At 47.6% G+C, this 21,344-nt stretch overlaps 1 protein-coding gene across 2 annotated transcripts; it reads right to left on the reverse strand.

Annotated features, from left to right (window-relative positions):
* Positions 1-855: 855 nt before the first annotated feature.
* C3H7orf57 (chromosome 3 C7orf57 homolog) lies at positions 856-21,299 on the reverse strand. Of its 2 annotated transcripts, XM_043462547.1 has the most exons (9): positions 21,171-21,299; positions 20,785-20,945; positions 12,919-13,104; positions 11,037-11,145; positions 10,442-10,598; positions 6,081-6,178; positions 4,311-4,510; positions 3,349-3,363; positions 856-1,307 (listed from the first exon to the last, which is right to left on the reverse strand). In XM_043462547.1, the coding sequence occupies exons 2-9, from the start codon at positions 20,837-20,839 to the stop codon at positions 1,261-1,263; spliced, it is 867 nt and encodes a 288-aa protein (XP_043318482.1). In that variant the 5' UTR covers positions 20,840-20,945; positions 21,171-21,299; the 3' UTR covers positions 856-1,260. The 2 variants fall into 2 exon arrangements, with proteins under 2 accessions (XP_043318482.1, XP_043318484.1); XM_043462549.1 differs by lacking the exon at positions 21,171-21,299 and having other exon boundaries at positions 20,785-21,163.
* Positions 21,300-21,344: the final 45 nt, after the last annotated feature.

A 21,344-nucleotide genomic window follows, 5' to 3' on the forward strand; every position in this document is an offset into this window, starting at 1 on the left:
CCCTGCTGGCTCAGACGGTAAAGAATCCGCCTGCTATGCAGGATACCTGGGTTCAATCCCTGGATCAGGAAGATCCCCTGGAGAAGGGAATGGCAACCCACTCCAGTATTCCTGCCTGGAGAATCCCCATGGAGCCTGGTCGGCAACAGTCTATGGGGTCACAAAGAGCTGGACACGACTGAGCAACTAACACTAACTAAGCTACTGTATCTGGTCCTGGTGGTTTTTTCTTGAGGAGGGAAGGGTGAGGATGCGGTAGGTTTTAAAGAGAAAGGAAAGGGTGACAAAGGAAAGTTGGCAGCTTCCCCTAAAGCTAACTCTCTCTGTTCAGCGCACACACCACTCACCATCTCCCTGTGGCTGATTCAAGGGTACAGATCCACGTGCAACTCAGTATCTTTAAATGAAGAATTAACTGAAAACTTCAACTTGAGGTGAGCAAGTACACGATAAGTTTATTCTGGGAAAGAAGCTAAAATACCTCTGACTTTACTTGGCTGTCTGAAAATCCTCCAGCAGAAAATTATTATTTTATTAATGAATTAAATGCACAAAATATAAAACTACATTTTATGCTAATTACTTACATATAAATGGCAATGAAATTTCTAAAATGAGAGAACTGTCTCTGTATTAAAACATTTTTGTTAAGACTACTAAATTAAGTATTTAAACATTTTTACTTAATGCAAAACAATAAATGTTCGCTATTATGAATTTCGGTTTATGCAAAAAATCTTGTCAAATATCTAAAACTAGAAAATGCTGCAATGTTTTTATATTAAATGTTTAAAACTTCAAGGTATAACAAATCAATCTTTTTCTTAATATAAACTGTATCACAATATTCTGGAATTAAATGCTGTTTTGTAACAGAAAAATTATTTCTACAAAAATTTCAGGACCAAAACAGTAAAAAAACTTTGGGTGAGTTTTTTCCAGTTAAGCATCTAAACCGCCGATTTCAGTAGAAGTGGGGCCCACAGAGGCTCACAGAGCAGGAGGTGACGTGATATCTGCTGCGGATGCGGAGGAAGCGGCCCTGACATCCCAGGCCAGCAAGGCGCAGCGGGGCAAAGGCCACTCGCCCGCCATCCCAGAGAGACACAAGAAACAAAACCCGAGGCCAGCACCCCCAGGCAGCAGGGAGTTCACATCTGTTCTAAGACGATCACTCTGTAAGAATCTATTAATAAGCTATAACAGGGGACTTGTGACTGTAGCCATAACATAGATCCAGGATGCCCTTTACATCCGCGTTTATTTGAGCTCCACGGGCGTTGAGTCGGGTGGAGGTGGTGCCGAACCTGCAATGTAAAACAAGGAGTCGATGAGTAAAGATACCAAGATGGCCTGTTTCACAAATTTAAACATCTAACCTATTAATTGTATTTTTTTTTTCTGCAAGGTAATTTTTTTTAATGTGTATCTTTTTTTTTTTTTTTTTTTGATAGGTAACAAGTGGGTTTATTTAGAGAAACAGGCTCCCCAGACAGAGTGTGGGCCATCTCAGAAGGTTGAGAGGCCCATGTGTACCATTTTTAAAAGTCTTTACTAAATTTGTTACAATATTGTTTCTGTTTTATGTTTTGGTTTTTTTGGCCAGGAGGCAGGTGGCATCTTAGCTCCCTGATCAGAGATCAAACTTGCAACCCCTGCATTGGAAGGGGAAGTTGACCACTGGACTGGCAGGGAAGTCCCTAACCTATTATTTTAAATAAAAGAAATGTCTCTGTACTGATTTACTAAAGTAGTAATCCTATTTACCAGATTATAACTGTAGTCTACATAAAATTCTAGTGTACTGTCCTACCCTCAAGGCACTAATCACGTCAGAAACGTCGGCTTCCAACTCGCAGGCAGCTGGTGGTCCCCCAGTCAGTCCTGCACGTGCTGAGAAGACTGCTGACCAAAAAATGCTGAGCGCATTGAGGGGTGGGGCTGGGCAGGGGGCGGCCCAGCGCTATCCGGTTGCCCCGCCCCAGCGGAGGCTGGGGGCCCACACCCCCGGCGCTGCGCCCTGCCCACCATTCCAGGGGCGACATGGTGCCACTCAGCTCAAGGCAATGGTCTGGCAATGTCAGAAACACCTGGCGGGGCTGCAAAAATTGCAGTGAGAAACAATAGTTCTGTGTCTAGTTGAAGGAAAACCCATTCAAGAAGACGTGATAAGGTCTAGGCTTGCAGCGGCTGGCTGCAGTGGAGGGCAGCTGGTGCTTTCCAATGAAAGAAAAGGAATGCTCTGGGTGGGCGATTGCTGTTTATCAAGTGAAAAGCCGGGATGGGCAGGAGGAGAACCAGGAGACCGTGGGCAGAGTGTGGCCGAGGTCAGCCGCAGCACCCGGCAGATCAGAAGTCTTGGTGAGGGAGGGTCGGCAGGCAGGGACACTCAGCGACCCAGAAAATGCGCAGAGGCCGGCTGGCTCAACTGCATGGTGCTTCTGCCAAGTTACAGGGCCTTCCTGCCTACTCGGTCTGCTACTAACTTTGAACTGTGAAAAATTTCCTCTGAGGTTCAGAGGGTCTTGCTGCAAATTCAAACACATGCATATTATATAACACGTGCAATGATTTATTTCCCAGTAGAAAGTATATAACCTTAGACTAATGTCCAGTAACAGTTCTTTAATCAGATAAGATATTTTGGTGGTGGTGAAGTAAATTCTATCTTCTTAAGACCATGCAGAAAAACAATGCTAAACCCCTGGGAGACCCTTCCGTAGGTGGACCTCGGTGCCTGCCCATCTGTATTTAAATTGGGGTCCTCGCGTGGGCTTTCACTTGTGCTCTGTTGCTAAGTCGCATCTGACTCTTTTGCGACCCCATGGACTGTAGCCTGCCAGGCTCCCCTCTCCATGGGATTCTCCAGACAAGAATACCGGAGTGGGTTGCCATTCCCTTCTCCAGGGGATCTTCCTGACCCAGAGGTTGAATCTGTGTCCCGAGTGGCAGGCGGATTCTTCACGCTGAGTCATCTTGGAAGCCCCTTTCACTTCTTTACCATTATTTAAACCCATAGCTCTCACACAGTGCCTAATAAAACGTACGTCTCTAAAGTGAACTGAAATATGCTCTATCTTGTGTGGTCTGCATAAAAGACTCCTCTTATTGTAGTAATATAAGTGGTCCTTCTTTTGCTGTCCCCAGGCTGTGTCACTAGAACGCGACTTTTTAGAGGGGTAGATGGCACCAGCTTTTCTAGTCAGGACACCAGCAGTTTGGAGAGGGATCTCACAGGCTTCTGAGATACGTCAGCTCCAGGTTCAAGAACCACGTCCATGGACTGTTCTGTGTGTCTGAGACACGTTTTATATTTGGATGAAGGTCAGTTTCTCTAAAAATACTCACTCGGAGGAGGAGACTCTGGAATAAAGAACAAGTAGATCAGTTTTTCAATTCAATAAAACAGGATAATTTTAAAAGAATTACTTTTACTAATTACTTAAAGCTTAGTAAAAGGTTGTATGACTTAAGATGTTATCACGGTGGCAGTGGAGGGAGGGTGTCATTCAGACAGTGGCTGGGGCAGCGAGGTGCCCGCTGGACGGGAAGGTGCACAGAGATCACACTTATAAAACATCACATAAAACACCTGAGATGCTTGAGCAGCACAGTTCCTTCCTCCTTAATCAGAGAACTGAAGCCTCAGGGTGAACCTAAGTTTCCTAAAGGTAAATGGTCAATAATTCCTAGAGCTACATAGTCTGGGAGATAGTGAAGGCCAGGCAAGCCTTGCCTACTGCAGTCCATGGAGTCGCAGAGTCGGACATGACTTGGCGACTGAACAACAACAGAAACTAAACATAGTACATAGACTTGAAGATGGACGCGGCCAAAAATAAGACCAACTGTCCCTGTGACTGCGATTGTTACAGAGTTTCTGGATAGCAAGTTTCAGGGAGAGGACTAAACTGTTAACATCTAAAGCGTAATGACGAAGTGTAGAAAGCGCTGACAATGGCCCAACTTGAACTGCTAGTGCTTTTCACAACCATGGCTTTTTCCGAAGCTGCCTCAGAGAAGACCAATCATTGCGTGCGTCAGAACCTTTTGGATCCAGGAGACTAAAATCAATGTTATGTGTGTGGTACAACACAAGAAACATCGGAATTTTCAACTAAAAGAAAATGTAAAGCTACAGAAATAATGACTTTTGCTATTCATCTGAATAGAGGAAGAAAACAAAATACATATTATCCTCATGTGTGCCTGTAACCTCAATACTTCCCGTAGGTTTTTTATGTGGCTTTCAGATCTCTCATTATGATACAGCTAATGAGACAAGGGGTCTCGGTGGCCATGCTCCTCACCTGGGGCTTCCTTGGTGCCTCCGGGAGCCTCTGGGTCTGGGGGCGGCTCAGCGTCCAGTGGGGATGGAGATGAGACAGAGGATGGAGGAGTCTGCGGGGTCCTCTTGTCTGAGTCCACTTGCTGCTGTAACCACTCATCCTTATAACCATTGCTAATCAGTTTGGAAAAGTTTGTAGGTGAACTGGGTCTTTGACCAGGTCTCAAAAAGAGAAAAATTAAGTACTTAAGTACAAAGGTGAATGAAAATGCAGAAGCAAACATATTCATGTTAAGTTACATATGTTATTGTTCCTAAAGACATCATAGAGATGGTTCTCTTCTCTCCCTGCCTCTCTCCACCTCTTTCTCAATCTCTCTCCACTTTTAAGCATAAAGAAGTGACCACCAAGCATCTCCTGGACACTTATACTTAGTTCGGCTCACACTTAGCTCAGCTTCCAAAAGCCTTTCTTCAGAACAGCCAATGAGAAGAAGCTGAATTCCAGCATTCTCCAGAGAGCTTTCTCCTGAAAGCACTCTCCCCTCTGGGGAGGGATAAGTGACTCAGACTCTGCCACTTTGCAACAAATTATTATTATTTCCTTAATGAGTTCTGCCCAGTTCACATTACAGAGTATCTTCTGCTTCTTTGCACAGCTTTGCCTTCTATTTACCTCTGTGGCTGTATCTTTCACAAACCTTATTGCAACCTATGTTCAGAGAGGCAAGGAGGTCAACACGGCCAAAGCAGCACGTACTCAGGTGTCAAACAGGGCATGTACATCACCTGTTCCCTCTGAGCCTTGGGTTTCTGACTTGTGAATCACCCTGTTGTTATTAGGGGTCTTCCTAATGGCTCTGAATGGCTCTCCTTGTTTGTATAGATAGAGAGATAGACATGGAAATATAGATATAGATGTATCTATATATCTATAGATATATAAATAGAAATATCTATATAGATATAGATAGATGGGGGTATGGATGGGTAGACAGGACAGAGAGATGGATGACAGATAGATAGGGGGATAGACAGAAGGATGAATGGATAGAGAGATGGACAGTTAGGCAGATGATAGAATTTTTTTGCCCTCATAGTGTGAGTGTGGTGCTCTCATGACATTTGTCACACATAATGTGACTGATTGATCGCTCCCCTTCCCCTCCGCCCACTAGGGGAGAAGCCATTTGAAGAATTAGTCGGACAATTAACGGCATTAGTTCTGGCACTAAAATGGGATTCTGGGAAAGTGAAGAGAAACAGCAGGCATCAGGGGCCCTCTCTCCAGCTGGGCAACTACCCTAACGTCAGGGCACCTGATGGATGCTCCAGCGGGATGCAGAGTCGGGGGCTCACTTGGCCTGGACCCCGGGGGTCAGGCCCCAGGGACAGAAGGTGGCAGGACTGAGCAGCGCACATGTATTAGAATGAGTGGTCCCAGGTTGGTAGGGTGAGCCTGGGTGAGGGGGTTTCCGAGAAGGGGAAGGCAGGACTCGGGCTGATGGAGGACAGAACTCAGCCCGGCACTCACAGGCACATGAGACGAGAAGGGGAGAGAGGGGGCCACGGGGCCCGGGAGCGTCAGGAGGGAAGGGAAGATGGGAGAAGAGGCCAGCAGACAGGCCGGGCCACGGGAGGCTGTGCAACTGCAGAGACACCCCCGAAGCCTGCTGCTGGGAGGTGAACAGCCTTAGGCGGCATCCACCTCGGGTGTGGAGTGTGGCTGTCACCCGACCAAAGACCAGATCCACACCGAATCCAGACTGCGCTGCCCAGCCCGTGCACTTACATGGGTGGAAAGGACAGTCTGCTTCCTGCAGGATCTCTGTGGCCAAGAGGGGTCCCCACTTTGCTTGGATACTTAGACTTGATGGCTGGCAGCCTCACCTGCAGAAAAGGGAATGGCAAACCACTTCAGTGTTCTTGCCTTGAGAACCCCATGAACAGTATGAAAAGGCAAAAAGATAGGACGCTGAAAGATGAACGCCCCTGGTGGATAGGTGCCCAATATGCTATGGGGTAAGAGTGGAGAAATAACTCCTGAAAGAATGAAGAGATGGAGCCAAAGCAAAAGCAACACCCAGCTGAGGATGTGACTGGTGAATTAGAAGGTGGTTAAACAAGAGATGGCAAGAGTGAACATTGACATTTTAGCAATCAGTGAATTAAAATTGTCTGGAATGGGTGAATTTAACTCAGACGACCATTATATCTACTACTGTGGGCAAGAATCCCTTAGAAGAAGTGGAGTAGCCATCATAGTCAGAAAAGAGTCCAAAATGCAGTACTTGGGCGCATTCTCAAAAATGACAGAATGGTCTCTGTTTCTAAGGTAAACCAATATCACAGTAATCCAAGTCTATGCCCCAACCAGTAATGCTAAAGAAGCTGAAGTTGAACGGTTCTAAGAAGACCTTATAAGACATTCTAGAACTAACACCCCAAAAAAATGTCCTTTTCATCATAAGGGGACTGGAATGCAAAAGTAAGAAGTCAAAAGATACCTGGAGTAACAGGCAAATTTGGCCTTGGAGTACAGCATGAAGCAGGGCAAAGCTAACAGAGTTTTTCCAAGAGAATGCACTGGTCATAGCAAACACCCTCTTCCAACAACACAAGACATGACTCTACACATGGACGTTCACCAGATGGTCAATACCAAAATCAAATTGATTATATTCTTTGCAGCTGAAGATATACAAGCTCTATACAGTGTACAAAAACAAGACCGGGAGCTGACTGTGGCTCAGATCATGAACTCCTTATTGCCAAATTCAGACTTAAATTGAAGAAAGTAGGGAAAACCACTAGACCACTCAGGTATGACCTAAATCAAATCTTTTATGATTATACAGTGGAAGTGACAAATAGACTCAAGGGATTAGATTTGATAGGCAGACTGCCTGAAGAACTATGGACAGAGGTTTGTGACATTGTACAGGAGGCAAGAATCAAGACCATCCCCAAGAAAGAGAAATGCAAAAAGGCAAAATGGCTGTCTGAGGAGGCCTTACAAATAGCTGAGAGAAGAGAAGCTAAAGGCAAAGGAGAAAAGGAAAGATATACCCATTTGAATGCAGAGTTCCAAAGAATAGCAAGGAGAGATAAGAAAGCCTTCCTCAGTGATTCATACACACACACACACACACACAAAAAGAATAAAACAATAGAATGGGAAAGACTAGAGGATCTTTTCCAGAAAATTAGATATACCAAGGGAATATGTCATGCAAAGATGGGCACAATAAAGGACAGGAATGGTATGGCCCCAACAGAAGCAGAAGATATTAAGAAGAGGTGGCAAGAATACACAGAACTGTACAAAAAAGATCTTCACAACCCAGATAATCATGATGGTATGATCACTCATCTAGAGCCACACATCCTGGAATGTGAAGTCAAGTGGGCCTTAGGAAGCTTCACTATGAACAAAGCTAGTGGAGGTGATGGAATTCCAGCTGAGCTCTTTCAAATCCTAAAAGATGACACTGTGAAAGTGTCGCACTCGATATGCCAGCAAATTTGGACAACTCAGCAGTGGCCACAGGACTGGAAAAGGCCAGTTTTCATTCCAGTCCCAAAGAAAGACAGTGCCAAAGAATGCTCAACTACCACACAATTGCACTCATCTCACATGCCAGCAAAGTAATGCTCAAAATTCTCCAAGCCAGGCTTCAACAATATGTGAACAGTGAACTTCCAGATGTTCAAGCTGGATTTAGAAAAGGCAGAGGAATGAGAGATCAAATCGCCAACATCTGTTGGATCAAAGAAAAAGCAAAAGAGTTCCAGAAAAATATCGACTTCTGATTTATTAATTACACCAAAGCCTTTGTGTAGATCACAATAAACTGAAAAATTCTGAAAGAGATGGGAATACCTGACCACGTGATCTGCCTCTTGAAAAACCTGTATGCAGATCAAAAAGCAAGTTAGAACCAGACATGGAACAACAGCCCCGTTCCAAATTGGGAAAGGAGTACACCAAGGCTGTATATTGTCACCCTGCTTATTTACCTTATATGCAGAGTACATCAAGTGAAATGCTGGGCTGGATGAAGCACAAGCTGGAATCAATTTTGCAGGGAGAAATATCAATAACCTCAGATACACAGATGACACCACCCTTATGGCAAAAAATGAAGAGGAATGAAAGAGCCTCTTGATGAAAGTGAAAGAGGAGTGAAAACGCTGACTTAAAACTCAACATTCAGAAAACTAAGATCATGGGATCCAGTGCCATCACTCCATGGCAAATAGATGGGGAAACAGTGGAAACAGTGTCAGACTTTATTTTCTTGGGCTCCAAAATCACTGCAGATGGTGACTGCAGCCATGACGCTTGCTCCTTGGAAGGAAAGTTACGACCAACCTACACAGTATATTAAAAAGCAGAGACATTACTTTGCCAACAAAGGTCCGTCCAGTCAAAGCCACTGTTTTTCAAGTAGTCATGTATGGATGTGAGAGTTGGACTATAAAGAAAGCTGAGTGCTGAAGAATTGATGCTTTTGAACTGTGGTGTTGGAGAAGACTCTTGAGTCCCTTGGACTGCAAGGAGATCAAACCCGTCAGTCCTAAAGGAAATAAGTCCTGAATATTCATTTGAAGGACTGATGCTGAAGCTGAAACTCCAATACTTTGGCCACCTGATGTGAAGATGACTCATTGGAAAAGACCATGATGCTGGGAAAGATTGAAGGCAGGAGAAGGGGACGACAGAAGATGAGATGGATGGATGACATCATTGATGGACATGAGTTTGAGTAAGCTCCAGGGGTTGCTGACGGACAGGGAAGCCTGGGGTGCTGCAGTCCATGGGGTCGCAAAGAGTCGGATATGACTGAGCAACTGAACTGAACTGAGCCTCACCTGTACAGAGAGACACAGGATAGAATGGGCTTGCTCCCTACACTTTCTCAGCCCCTGCATGACTCTGTTCATGGTTTGGGGGCAATGCAGCGTTTCAGCCTTTAACAGGGCATGTGCACCGACTCTGTTTACCATCTGAAGGCTCTGGGTATTCCTGGGAGGTGTTGCCAGGAACATGTGTGTTCCTGACAGCAGCTCATTCAGTGATTGTGCAAACGCCAAGACCCAGGTTCAGGGCTGGGATGGGGTGTCCTGAGGGCAAACAGCCAGCTAAATACAGGCAGCTGACCCTGCACATGGGGCTCAATTTTCCGAGCCCTGAAATAAACTTCCAAGGTTTCTCCTTCAACTAGACACTGGGAAGTGGGCCTCAAGGCTACTCCCTGGCGAGGCAGGGTTGGTGGGTGTGTGTGTGGATATGTGTGTGCATGTGTGTGTGTGTGAGGGTGTCAAGGCTTGCTCACCGCCGGGACACCGCTGCTAGTTTTAACACGAACATCACCAGCTCACTCACAGATCCCCACATCCCAGGAGCCACGCCAGCCATGACCAATGGCCTCTGAACTGAGACACCACCATAAAGCCACTGACCAGACACGGCCTCCATGGCTCCCCTGAAACAGAAATGCCCTGGAAGTGTGTCACCCTGGAGCCAGCACCCCTTCAAGGTCAAATACACCTGCGGGGTTTGTGCAGCAGCGAAGAACTGTCTCCTCTTCCCTTCCTGTCCACACAGAGTGTTCTGGGGAGTTTTAACTTAAACCCTCAAACAGAATGGGCTCGCTCAGAAACTGGCTAATGTCCTTCCTATCTGGGCAGATGAGAAGTGGTGGCCAACTTTCCCCGTGTCAGCTCCTTAAACAAAAGGCAGTCTCACCTCACAGGGTTGATATTCATAAGAAAAGGAAGCTCATTTATTTTGGCCTCTGGCCTTTGTATTTTCCAATACTTTGGCCATCTGATGCGAAGAGCCAACTCATTGGAAAAGACTGATGCTGGGAAAGCTTGAAGGCAGGAGGAGAAGGGGGCGACAGAGGATGAGATGGTTGGATGGCATCACTGACTCAATGGACAGGAGTTTGAGCACTCTGGGAGACGGTGAAGGACTGGGAATATTGGCGTGCTGCAGTCCATGGGGTCGCAAAGAGTGGGACATGACTGAGCGACTGAACAACAACTGGCCTTTGAAAAAATCAAACTTAAAAGGCAGATTCCGGGGCCAGTAGACACGCGCAGCTGACAAGCAACGCCATGCTGTCTATCTGGTGCTCCTGTCACCTTTTTTTTCTCCTTTTCAAGTTCCTCAGCCTCTCTTTGCCAAACCGTCTTCATGTCAAAGTCGAAGGGGCCCATTCTGGACTCGAAGTTGCCAGTGGCCTGATCGGGGTTAAACTCTTCATAAACCATGTAATCGGGTATGGACACAGCAGGGACCCTGCAGAAAAAGAGGGGAGGGCCCGCCAGCCGCTTAGGGCCACTTCCGGATTCCCCCCTCCCCCCCTCCCCCGTACTGACCTCCAGGCCCCGCCCACCCCAGCCCCGCCCACCCCACCCCTCATTTTCTTGGCTCCTCATTCAGCCAGGATAAAGCTCCAACTCTTAGCTGCAGGAAAGCAGGAAGGGGAGGGCCTGAGTTGAGCAGGGGAGGGAAGGGAGGGAAGACGGGAGGGAAAAGAGTGCAGGGGATGGGGGAAGCCTCCCGCAGACGGGGCCCAGGAGAAGCTGGGCAGTCGGGAGAGTGCCAGGCATGGTGGGAGAGAAAAGGGCTGCAGGGGCTGCAAGGAGGCTGCGGGTGGGGCGGCCGGGAGCGAAATCTGAGGCTGGGGGTGCCGGGCTGGGCGGTGGCTGCAACGCGGGGGGTCAGGATACTCACTGTCTCTGGTCTGCCGTCGGCGGCTTGCTGTGGTGGATGTACCAGTCTGGCAAGGAGTAGGCCACCGGGGAGCCCTTCGTGGTCCCGGGGGCAAAGTGCTTCAACAGATCTCAAGGCAAAAAAACGCGGCGGTGAGCATCACTGCCCCCATCCGAGCCTGAGCATTACCAGCCAGCAGGTCGCTGCTGACACGGAACTGGGCTTCCTCCGCGGCTCTTTGACTGGGCTCGTAGGAGGGGGTTGGGGGGGACGTCGGGGTGTCCCTGGTTCTCACCTGCCAGTGCCCGTGCTGCCTGGTGCTGAGAACACCCCCCCCCCTCTGCCCCCCACCTCCTCCTCCCATCCAAGCATCCTGGAGGCGGTAGGGGGTGTCGTTGCTCCAGGACAACGACTGTGGAGACAAAACTCATCGGGCTGGGGGCCGGGGGGCAGCTTGCTGTCTCCTCTCTCAGCCCAGGAGGGTCTATTCTCTGTCCCCACTCCTTCACACCCGAGGCATTTCTAGGGTAAGCCTCCAGGTTTCTGGTGGGAAGCGGGCACCGGCCCCTCTAAATCATGGAGTAGGGGTCCTGTTAACCGGTGTCTCCTTCAGAGCCAAGTCGAGAAGCACGGAGACTCACTCCAGCTCCCGACCCACGCTCTAGCTGCCGGGTCTTCATCCCCCTCCCCCAGGCTGGAGGCTTTTCACAGTGGGGCTCGGGGAGGGGGCGGGGGTCGACAGGCCGGAGCTGGGAGTGACTCGTTTTGCCTGCTAAGCCGGGCAGTGGCCAATACTATTAGTAGACATTTTAAACTTTTCTACTTTTCGAACTTTTCATTTTTTAAATATTTCAAAAGTTCCCTCAAATGGTATGAACTCCGCTATACCCTCCACCCAGATTCCCCAAACACCATGCTTCCTTTCCCATTTGCTCCTCCCTCCCTCCCATTAGTATTGTCACTGTCTGTTGCTCTTTGGGGGAACCACGTGGGGTTTTTCCAGTGACAGTTACGACATGATCACAGCGCAGTGATCAAAATCAGGAAGTCTGTGTGATGCGATCCTTTTATCCAATTACAGATCTTATTCAGGTTTTGCCAGCTGTCCCACTGATGTTCTTTTAGCCCGTGGCTTGGAGTGAGGAGGGGACCCCGCTTCTGTGCTTTACATGCAAGGAGTCACACAGTCTGTTCTGGGCTTTGTAGAAATCACAGCCCAGATGCCACCATCTGCCATGTAGCCCAGCTTCTCCGTGATAACCTTCACGGAAGGAAGGGCGGCCAGAGAGAGAAAGGTCAGCGTTTCTCAGGGTCGCTCTCCGCAAAGGCCCGGCAGAAGGTGTTCTAGACTGAGCAGTCCTAAGCTGAGCAGCAACTGAGTTAGCACAACTGAACGAGACTTTCTCAGTGAAATCACGGATAAAGTTCAGATGTTTGTCAGCATCACCACTGACGCTCATCCCAGCGTCTGTCATGCAGAAGATACTAATATACACCTGAGGGATGAGGAGACTGAGCAACAGGAAACAAAGATGCTTCACGGGCAGGTGCAGAAGGGCTGACCCCTTCTTACCCCCCAAGAAGGGTAAGTGCAATGCAGACAGCGACTCTGCAGTTAGACAGCCAGGCTGGCGTGGGAGTCACCCCAGGGTGTTGCTCAGGAGAAATCCAAAGAAAATCCCAATCTGGTGAATGCACAGTCTAGTTGGTCTTTCCCATAAATGGCAGCACGTCCCTGAAGAGTCTGCACCCTGGGCTGTATCAGGCGACCTGGACATCCTATGACTTTGGGCAAAATTCCTACACTTGACAGTAACACGTGTCCAGATCCCAGATGGCATCTGGACATCCAGATGACAAGGTCACACCCCCCAACACACATACACACAAAAGCACTGCTCACCAGGGCGGCCACCTTGCTTGGCCAGCTTCACGTACTCCGAGTCTGTCTCCTTCACCCAGTACCTCCGCACCCCGAGCGTGTGCCCGCTGGGGGCTTCCCTCAGGTCGCTGAGGCCGGGAATCTGCGATGCTGGTGGGGCGTCCATGGCCTTCTCTGACTGCTTCACAGGAAGGTGGTAATACCAGTCTAGGCAAGAGGAGGCCCAGGGTCAGGATGTTACTCACGGAGCCCAGGCTGGCTTGGTCCCCTGCCCAGGAGACATCAAGGAGGGCGTCTCACCCTCCCCAGGACACCAGCAAAGCAGAAACTGCCCTCTTCTGAACACCTGCTACCTGACGCATCTCCCTGCCGGTCATGTAGTCAGCAGATCCTAAAGGCCGCCAGCAGCAGCCACAGTGCCCAGCAGGAGAACACCCTCGAGGAGGCCGACTGGCCTCCGCGCCCAGCTGCCCCACTGTCCCAAAGCAGTGAGACCAGAGCCCTTTCCTGGGGGTCTTAGCCTCCCAGTGAGGTTTCCAAATTCCCTACATGTGTATCTCTCTTCTCCTTCAATCTTCCCTGAATTGGGACTTGACTACATTTCTGGACATGTCGGGGAGTATACATTCCTGATGGAGCAAGAAATGGCAACCCACTCCAGTATTCTCACCTGTAAACCCCATGGACCAGAGGAGTCTGGTGGGCTATACAGTCTATGGAGTCGCAAAGAGTCAGACATGACTGAGCATGCATCATGCACCCACACATTCCTAAAGGATCCAAAATCACTTAAAACATGGGCAAGTCTCTGGACTATGTGGCCAAAAGTTGCCCAAGATTTGATCAATTTAGACTTTCAAAACACTGAGATTTCATGATAAAAACTCCCACCAAAGTGGGCATAGAGGGACCTATTTCAACATAATAAAAAGCTACTATGACAAACCCACAGCCAGCATAATACTCAATGGTAAAAAGCTGAAAGCCTCCCCACTAAACTCTGGAACAAGACAGTGATGCCCATTCTTACCACCTCTATTCAACATAGTACTGGAATCCTAGGCAAAGCAGTCAAAAAATAAAAATAAATAAAAAGTATTCAAATTGGTCGGAAAGAGGTAAAAATGTTATTATACACAGGTGACATGATACTATATACAGAAAACCCTAAAGACTCCACCCAAAAACTACTAAAAATGATAAATGAATTTAACCACATAGCAGGATACAAGATTAACATACAGAAATCTGTTGCATTTCTTTGTACTAATAATGAAATATCACAAAGGTAAAGTAAAAATAAATCCCTTTTAAAATAACATCAAAAATAAATACATAAAATAAAATACCTAGGAATAAACCCATCAAGGAGGCAAAAGACACATATGCTGCTAACTGTAAGGAAAATTGAAGATGATTTAAAGAAATGGAAAGATATCCCATGCTCCTAGGTTGGAAGAATTAATACTGTTAAAAAGACCGTCCTACCCAAAGCAATTTACAGCTGTAACATGATGCCTATCAAATTACCCAGGACCTTTTTCACAGAACTAGAACAAATAATCCTAAAATTTATATGAAATATTAAAAGATCCAGAATTTTCAACCAATCTTGAGGAAAAAGAAAAAGCTGGAGACATAATTCTCCCAGACTTCAGACAATACTACAAACCTCCAGTAATCAAAACAGTGTGGTACTGGCACAAAAAACAGACAAACCAATCAATGGGCTAGAATAAAGAGCCCTGAAATAAACCCACACACCTGTGGTCAACTAACTTTTGATAAAGGAGGCAAGACTATACAATGGGGAAAAGACAGCCTCTTCAGCAAGTGGTATTGGGAAAGCTGGACAGTCACATTTAAATCAATGAAGCTAGAACAGACTTTCTTACCATACACAAAAATAAACTCAGAATGGCTGAGAGAAAAATACGACATGACCCCATAAAGCTCCTAGAAGACAGCACAGGCAAAACATTCTCTGACATAAATCATAACAATGTTTTCTTAGGCCAGTTTCCAAAGGCAATAGAAATAAAAACAATAAGAAACAAAGGGGACTAATCAAACTTACAAGCTTTTGCACAGCAAAGGAAACCTAAGCAAAATGAAAAAACAAACTATGAACTGGGAGAAAATATTTGCAAACTATGTGATGGACAAAGGTTTATGTCCAAAATACACAAACAGCTCATATAATGCAATAACAACAACAAAAACCCCCCAAACAACCCAATCAAAAAATGGTCAGAAAAGCCAGATAAACATTTCTCCAAAGGAGACATACAGATGGCGAACAGGCACATGAAAATATGCTCAACATCACTAATTATTATTGTTGTTATTGTTCAGTCGCTAAGCCATGTCCGACTCTTTGCGACCCCATGGACTGCAGCATGCCACACTCCCCAGTCCTTCACTGTCTCCCAGAGTTTGCTCAAGTTCATGTTCATTGAGTTGGTGATGCCATCCAACCACCTCATCCTCTGTCACCCCCTTCTCCTCCTGCCTTCAGTCTTTCCCAGCATCAGCGTCTTTTCCAATGAGTCAGCTCTTTGAATCAAGTAGCCAAAGTATTGAAGCTTCAGCTTCAGCATCAGTCTTTCCAATGAATATTCAGGGTTGATTTCCTTTAGGACTGACTGGTTTGACCTCCTTGCAGTCCAAGGGACTCTCAAGAGTCTCCTCCAGCACCACAGTTTGAAAACATCAATTCTTTGGTGCTCAGCCTTCTTTATGGTCCAACTCTCACATCTGTACCTGACTCCTGGAAACACCATAGCTTTGACTATTTTGGCCTTTGTCAGCAAAGTAATGTCTCTGCTTTTGAATATGCTGTCTAGGTCGGTCATAGCTTTCTTTCCAAGGACCAAGCATCTTTGAATTTCATGACTGCAGTCACCGTCCACAGTGATTTTGGAGCCCAAGAAAATAAAACCTGGCACTACTTCCACTTTTTCTCCTTCTATTTGCCATAAAGTGTTGGGACTGGATCCCATGATTTTAGTTTTTTGAATGCTGAGTTTTAAGCCATCTTTTTCACCTTCATCAAGAGGCTCTTTAGTTCCTCTTCACTTTCTGCCATGACAGTGGTGTTATCTGAGGTTACTGATATTTCTCCCGGCAATCTTGGTTCCAGTTTGAGCTTCATCCAGCCTGGCAATTTGCAACATGTACTCTGCATATAAATGAAATAAGCAGAGTGACAATATACAGCCTGACGTACTCCCTTCTCAACTTTGAACCAGTCTGCTATTCCATGTCCAGTTCTAACTGTTGCTTCTGGACCTATATACAGGTTTCTCGGGAGGCAGGTCAGGTGGTCTGGTATTCCCATCTCCATTTTCCAGTTTGTTATGATCCACACAGTCAAAAGCATTAGCGTAGTCAATGAAGCAGAAGTAGATTTTTTTTTAATTCTCTTGCTTTTTCTATGATCCAACAAATGATTTGATCTCTGGATCTTTTGCCTTTTTTAAATCCAGCTTGTACATCTGGAAATTCTCAGTTCATGTATTGCTGAAGCCTAGCTTGAAGGATTTTCAGCATAACCTTTCTAGCAGGTAAGATGAGCACAACTGTACCGCAGTTTGAACATTCTTTGGCATTGCCTTTCTTTGGGAATAGAATGAAAACTGACCTTTTTCAGTTTTGTGGCCACTGCTAAGTTTTCCAAATTTGCTGACATACTGACTGCAGCAGATAGATGCACATCAAAACTACAATGAGGTCATTGTAGTTTTGTAGAATGGTCATCATCGAAAAGTCTACAAACAAAAAATGCTGTGGGTGGGGAGGAAAGGGAACCCTCCTACACTCCTGGTGGGAACATAAACTGGCGCAGCCATTATGGAGAACACTATGGTGCTTTCTTATGAAACTAAAACAGAACTACCATACAATCCTACAATCCACTCTTGGGAATACATCTAGAAAAGAAGAAAACTCTAATTCAAAAAGTTACATGCACCCCAGTGTTCATAGCAGCACTATTTACAATAGTCAGGACGTGAAGACAACCTAAATGTCCATCAACAGATGAATTTATAAAGATGTGGTGCATATAATGGAATACTATGTAGCCATAAAAAAGCATGAACTAATGCCATTGCAGCAACATGGATGGGCCTAGAGATTATCATACTAGGTGAAGTAATCAGATGTAGAAAGACAAATACCATGTATCACTCATAAATGGAATCTTAAAAAATGATACAAATAAACTTAATTACAAAACAGAAACAGACTCACAGACATAGAACACAGACTTAATGAAGACCAAAGGGGAAAGATGAGGGGAGGCATAAATTAGAAGGTTGTGATTCACATGTACACACCGCTATATATGAAATAGAAAATCAATAAGGACCCACTGTATAGCACATGGAATTATACTCAGTATCTTGTAATAACCTATAATGGAAAGAATTTGGAAAAGAATGTGTATATATATGTGTAACTGAATAACTTTGCTGTACATCTGAAACTAACACAAACCACATTGCAAATCACCTATATACTTCAATTAAAACAAACATGCTGAGACAGAAGTAACAGCTTTGGTGAACAGGTTTGCTAATTTGACAGGAGCAGGACCGAGTGCCACCTCAGGAAGGCTGGATGGTGAACAACCTGACCTGACGCCCACCCCCGGGGGGCATCCTGGCAGGCCCTCCTGCCAGACGCTGGCCACACCCGCTCCACACATGCCCCTCAGCTTTCCTTTGGCTCGAGGCAGGAAGCAGGACATCCCTAGAGGTCAGACGGGAAAGGGGAGAAGCACCCTGAAGGGCTGCTGAACAGAGAGGCAGGGGCTTTGCCCTGGGCAACGTCGCGCTGTGGGAACCCTCTCAGGCTGCAGATTGGTTGGGGGCTGAATGTGGCTCCCGTGGAAACATCCAGTTGGGTCCCACAGAACTGAAGTGTGGTGAGTACAGATAAAGGGTGTGTCCAGTGGTTAAAAATCCGTCTGCCAATGCAGGGGTCTGGAAAGATCCCTCGTGCAATCTTGGAGCAACTAAGAGCGTGCACCACACTCCTGAGGCCACCAGCTGCGACTCCTGAAGCCTGTGTGCCCTAGAGCCTGCTCTCTGCCCGCAAGAGAAGCCACTGCAGTGAGACGCCTGCACGCCACAGCAAGGATAGCCCCGGCTCACCACAACCGGGGAAGGTCCGTGCAAGCGGCCAAGACACAATGCAGCCAAAATAAACAAACACATTTTAAACAGTGTATGAGATTTCTAGCAGATGAGAGCTGATAAACAGGAGGGTGGGGGGGCAAAGGGGGATAAGTGAAGGCCAGCTTACTCTCTCACCTCCCTCCCCACTGATCTGCTGGGCCCTACCTCCCCCAGAGAGTGGTCACGGGTGGTGAGCAGAACGGGCCTTGGCAGAGCCCTGAGGCCCCTCAATGGGCACCCAGGACAGAACCCTGCAGGTGGCTTGGCTGACCACCTGTGAGGGTCCCTGCCAGGAGCAAGAGGTGTCGGCAGAAGCCCGGGGACCTGCAGTTATCAGGCCCACTCATAATCCCACAGAGAGAAGACACTCCGGGCTGGTGGTGTTCCGGTGACACTCTGCATCTGAAACTGATGAACCCACATGTCCAAATATAAGAACAGACATCACAGCTGACTGAGAACTAGGGGACAAAACCTAGGAGGGATGTGAAATAAAAAAGACGTCACTACTGGGGCACAAGTGTTTCCAGAATTTAAGAGCTCACTGGAACCAGCTGTCTAAAATGCGTGGCAGTCAGGGTCTAACACAGGACCAGCTCCTGGCAGGTGCAATGGGTGATTTCCAGAGTCCACTTGGCTAGGCCACAGTTCCCAGACTGAGGTCTCCTGAGAAGGAAGGAATTCTGCCCCCAGATGGTCTTCCAACCCAGGGCTGTAGCATCAGCTCCTTCTTGGCCTGCTCCACAACTGTTTGAGCCAGTTCCTTAAAATAGATGTATGTCTCGGTCAATCTCTCTTTCTCTTTCTACGCACACACACACATACACACAAACACACACACAGAGGCACAGATGTTGTTGGGCTCTGGAGAATTCCGAGTGGTACAGCAGGATTACAGGAATACTGTGCTGAATAGATGGCTTAACACAAGCACACGCAGATCCCAGGGACAAGAAGTCACCTTCCTCCACAGCTAAAAGTTAGCCATGCAATCTCTACTTAGAACTACAGCTGAGTTTACTGTGTAAGAAATGAATGTTCATGGAAAAATCTTTAAAATATCTAAACAACAGTAATGAGATGAACACTATAATGAAAACATAATAGAGGGAAAAGGAGAAAAGAGAAAGAGGAAGGAAAAAAAACCCAATGGGAAAGCTTTAAAGAAGTTTGCCTGAGCTCACAGAGTTAGTTTTAGAACCAGGAGGAAGGGCTTAGGAGCATCGTATCTGATCATATTCAGCTCAAATATTTTCTTTCAGAGGGAAGGCATTCGATTCTTGCTTTATTTTTCCTCTCAGTGTTTTGATTACTAATTAATCCACAGAGAACAGAGTAGTTTCTACATCTCATTACTGGAAGCTTCGGGCAGGAACTGAGCTCTAATTTGGTTGGCCATTTATGATGGCGTGCCCTGCTCAGAGTCAGCACATGAGTCACTGTGAACCAACTGTCTCTCTCTCTCTCACACACACACACATACACGGTTGAAGGAGTGAGAATTATCTTGTCCTCAACCATGATTAGTACTTGTCTGGCACCAGATCACACACACGACCGTGTAGATTTCTTTACCGGCTCCCGTCTCCTCCTGGCTTGCTTTATCTACGGGCCCGGCTCAGAGCTGACTGTAGGTTGACTCAAGTCCTGCAGTTCTCTGGTCTTTGAGCCATGAGAGGTAACCCAAAGGCGGGATCCTGGCAACCAGCCTCAGCCTTGGAGAACAAGGCAGCTTTCTGAAACTCTAAGCCTCAGCGTTCTCATCTGCAAACCAGGCTAACAAGCCCTCAGCAGGTTGTCCTGAAGTTCAGTGTTAGCGTGACAGCGTTTAGCACACAGGGGAGGCTACGCAGTAGGGCACTGAGACAGCAGAAAACCAGGCTGAGAGCCCACAGTGGAGACTGGGACCCAGGCCTCCTGTGCCCCCTGCCCCCCATTCCAGCACAGCCACAGCCTCATCAACAGCGGTCACAGCAGAGCTCTGGGCCAGAAGCACGGGGAGCCTGTGAAGGCCACACTCGGCTCACTGCCGGCAGTCCACGTGCCAACCCCTATCCTGCCCCTTCCAACAGAGCTTCAGGACCCTCTTCTTCTCCATCCTCTTACTCCAGCCCTTCACGAGATGGGGAAGAATAAAGCCAAAGTCAAAATCAGACCACAGCAGCTAGGTCTTCTTCTTTCCCTTCTTCCAACTTCACAATGAGAAGCCCACTGAAGTGCCAGCCTCCACCGGAGGCTTACTTCCTGTGTTCAGCTGCCTAAAGCAGGAGACACAGTTACCCTGGTTGGAGTCTAAATTAGGAGCAAGAGATAGGTGATCAAGGAAACACACAAGGATGCAGCTGAAAATGAAAGTGTCCAAGTCAACATAGGGTTCCTGTTACAGAGAAATTTTCAGAGATGCTATTGCTCCAAGAACTGAGTAGCTCTAACAGCAGTGGGTAGCCTGGCTTTCTTTTGTTGAAAATAGGGAAACAAACGAAAAAACCCCAGAAGCCAAGTTCCCCTCTACCCCTAGATCCCCACCTTACTTTTAAGCCTTACTTCCACCCTGGGCACAGGGGCAGTGTGTAGCTTTCTTTGATGGTACCCCCGTGTTAGTCCTGTCCCCTCCCCACCGCCTTCTCCACACACGCATGCAGGACACAGGTGAGCCTGTCCAGTAGCAGAGCAAAGGCAGATCTCCTCTCCTCTGGTCACTCACCGCAGGGCGCGTAGCGGCTCGCGGCCCCATGCAGCTCCTTGCTGGTATTCCTCATGCCCTGAGACACGCTGGGCCGGGGGTTCACGGGCGAGCCAGGAACCGTCGCCGGGGCTGAGCTGCAGAGGCTGGGCCCGCACCCTACTCGGTCCGTCCTCCTCCACCTGACGGGTATGCAGGAGTCTCACCATTCAGGTAGTGCGTGCACGCCCAGGCAAGGCATCAGCAGGGGCGCGTCCCGGCAAGGTATATGCATCAGGGGCACGCACGCAAAGTAGCCAGCAGAAGACAGCAGGTTCTGAAGTCCCGCCCCGGCCCGGTGCTCCTCCATTTCAGGAGACAGGGGTCCCTCCCGGTCCCGGCCCCACAGGCCGTCTGACCCCGCTCACCTGCCGACCTAGGGCCTGGGTGGGTGCCACCGGCAGCGTCCGAGACCAGTTTGTTCCGGCTGGCGGCGGAGACCAATCCCAAATCCCAGAGAGGCGCGGCACTACAGCAACCCGCGTCGCCAGGGCAACGGCCTGGGCCAACCGGCGGCCGCGGAAGGAGCACAGGCAGCCAAT

The sequence above is a fragment of the Cervus canadensis genome, chromosome 3, assembly GCF_019320065.1.
Source record: "Cervus canadensis isolate Bull #8, Minnesota chromosome 3, ASM1932006v1, whole genome shotgun sequence".
NCBI lineage: Eukaryota > Metazoa > Chordata > Mammalia > Artiodactyla > Cervidae > Cervus > Cervus canadensis.

Coding starts and splice junctions, on each gene's coding strand:
- C3H7orf57 (XM_043462547.1), bottom strand. CDS start 20,839: ATGAGGAATACCAGCAAGGAGCTGCATGGGGCCGCGAGCCGCTACGCG. Junction 13,105..20,784: donor GAGCCGCTACGCGCCCTGCG/GTGAGTGACCAG, acceptor CCTCTTGCCTAG/ACTGGTATTACCACCTTCCT. Junction 6,179..10,441: donor TTGAAAAGGAGAAAAAAAAG/GTGACAGGAGCA, acceptor CCTTTTCTGCAG/GTGAGGCTGCCAGCCATCAA.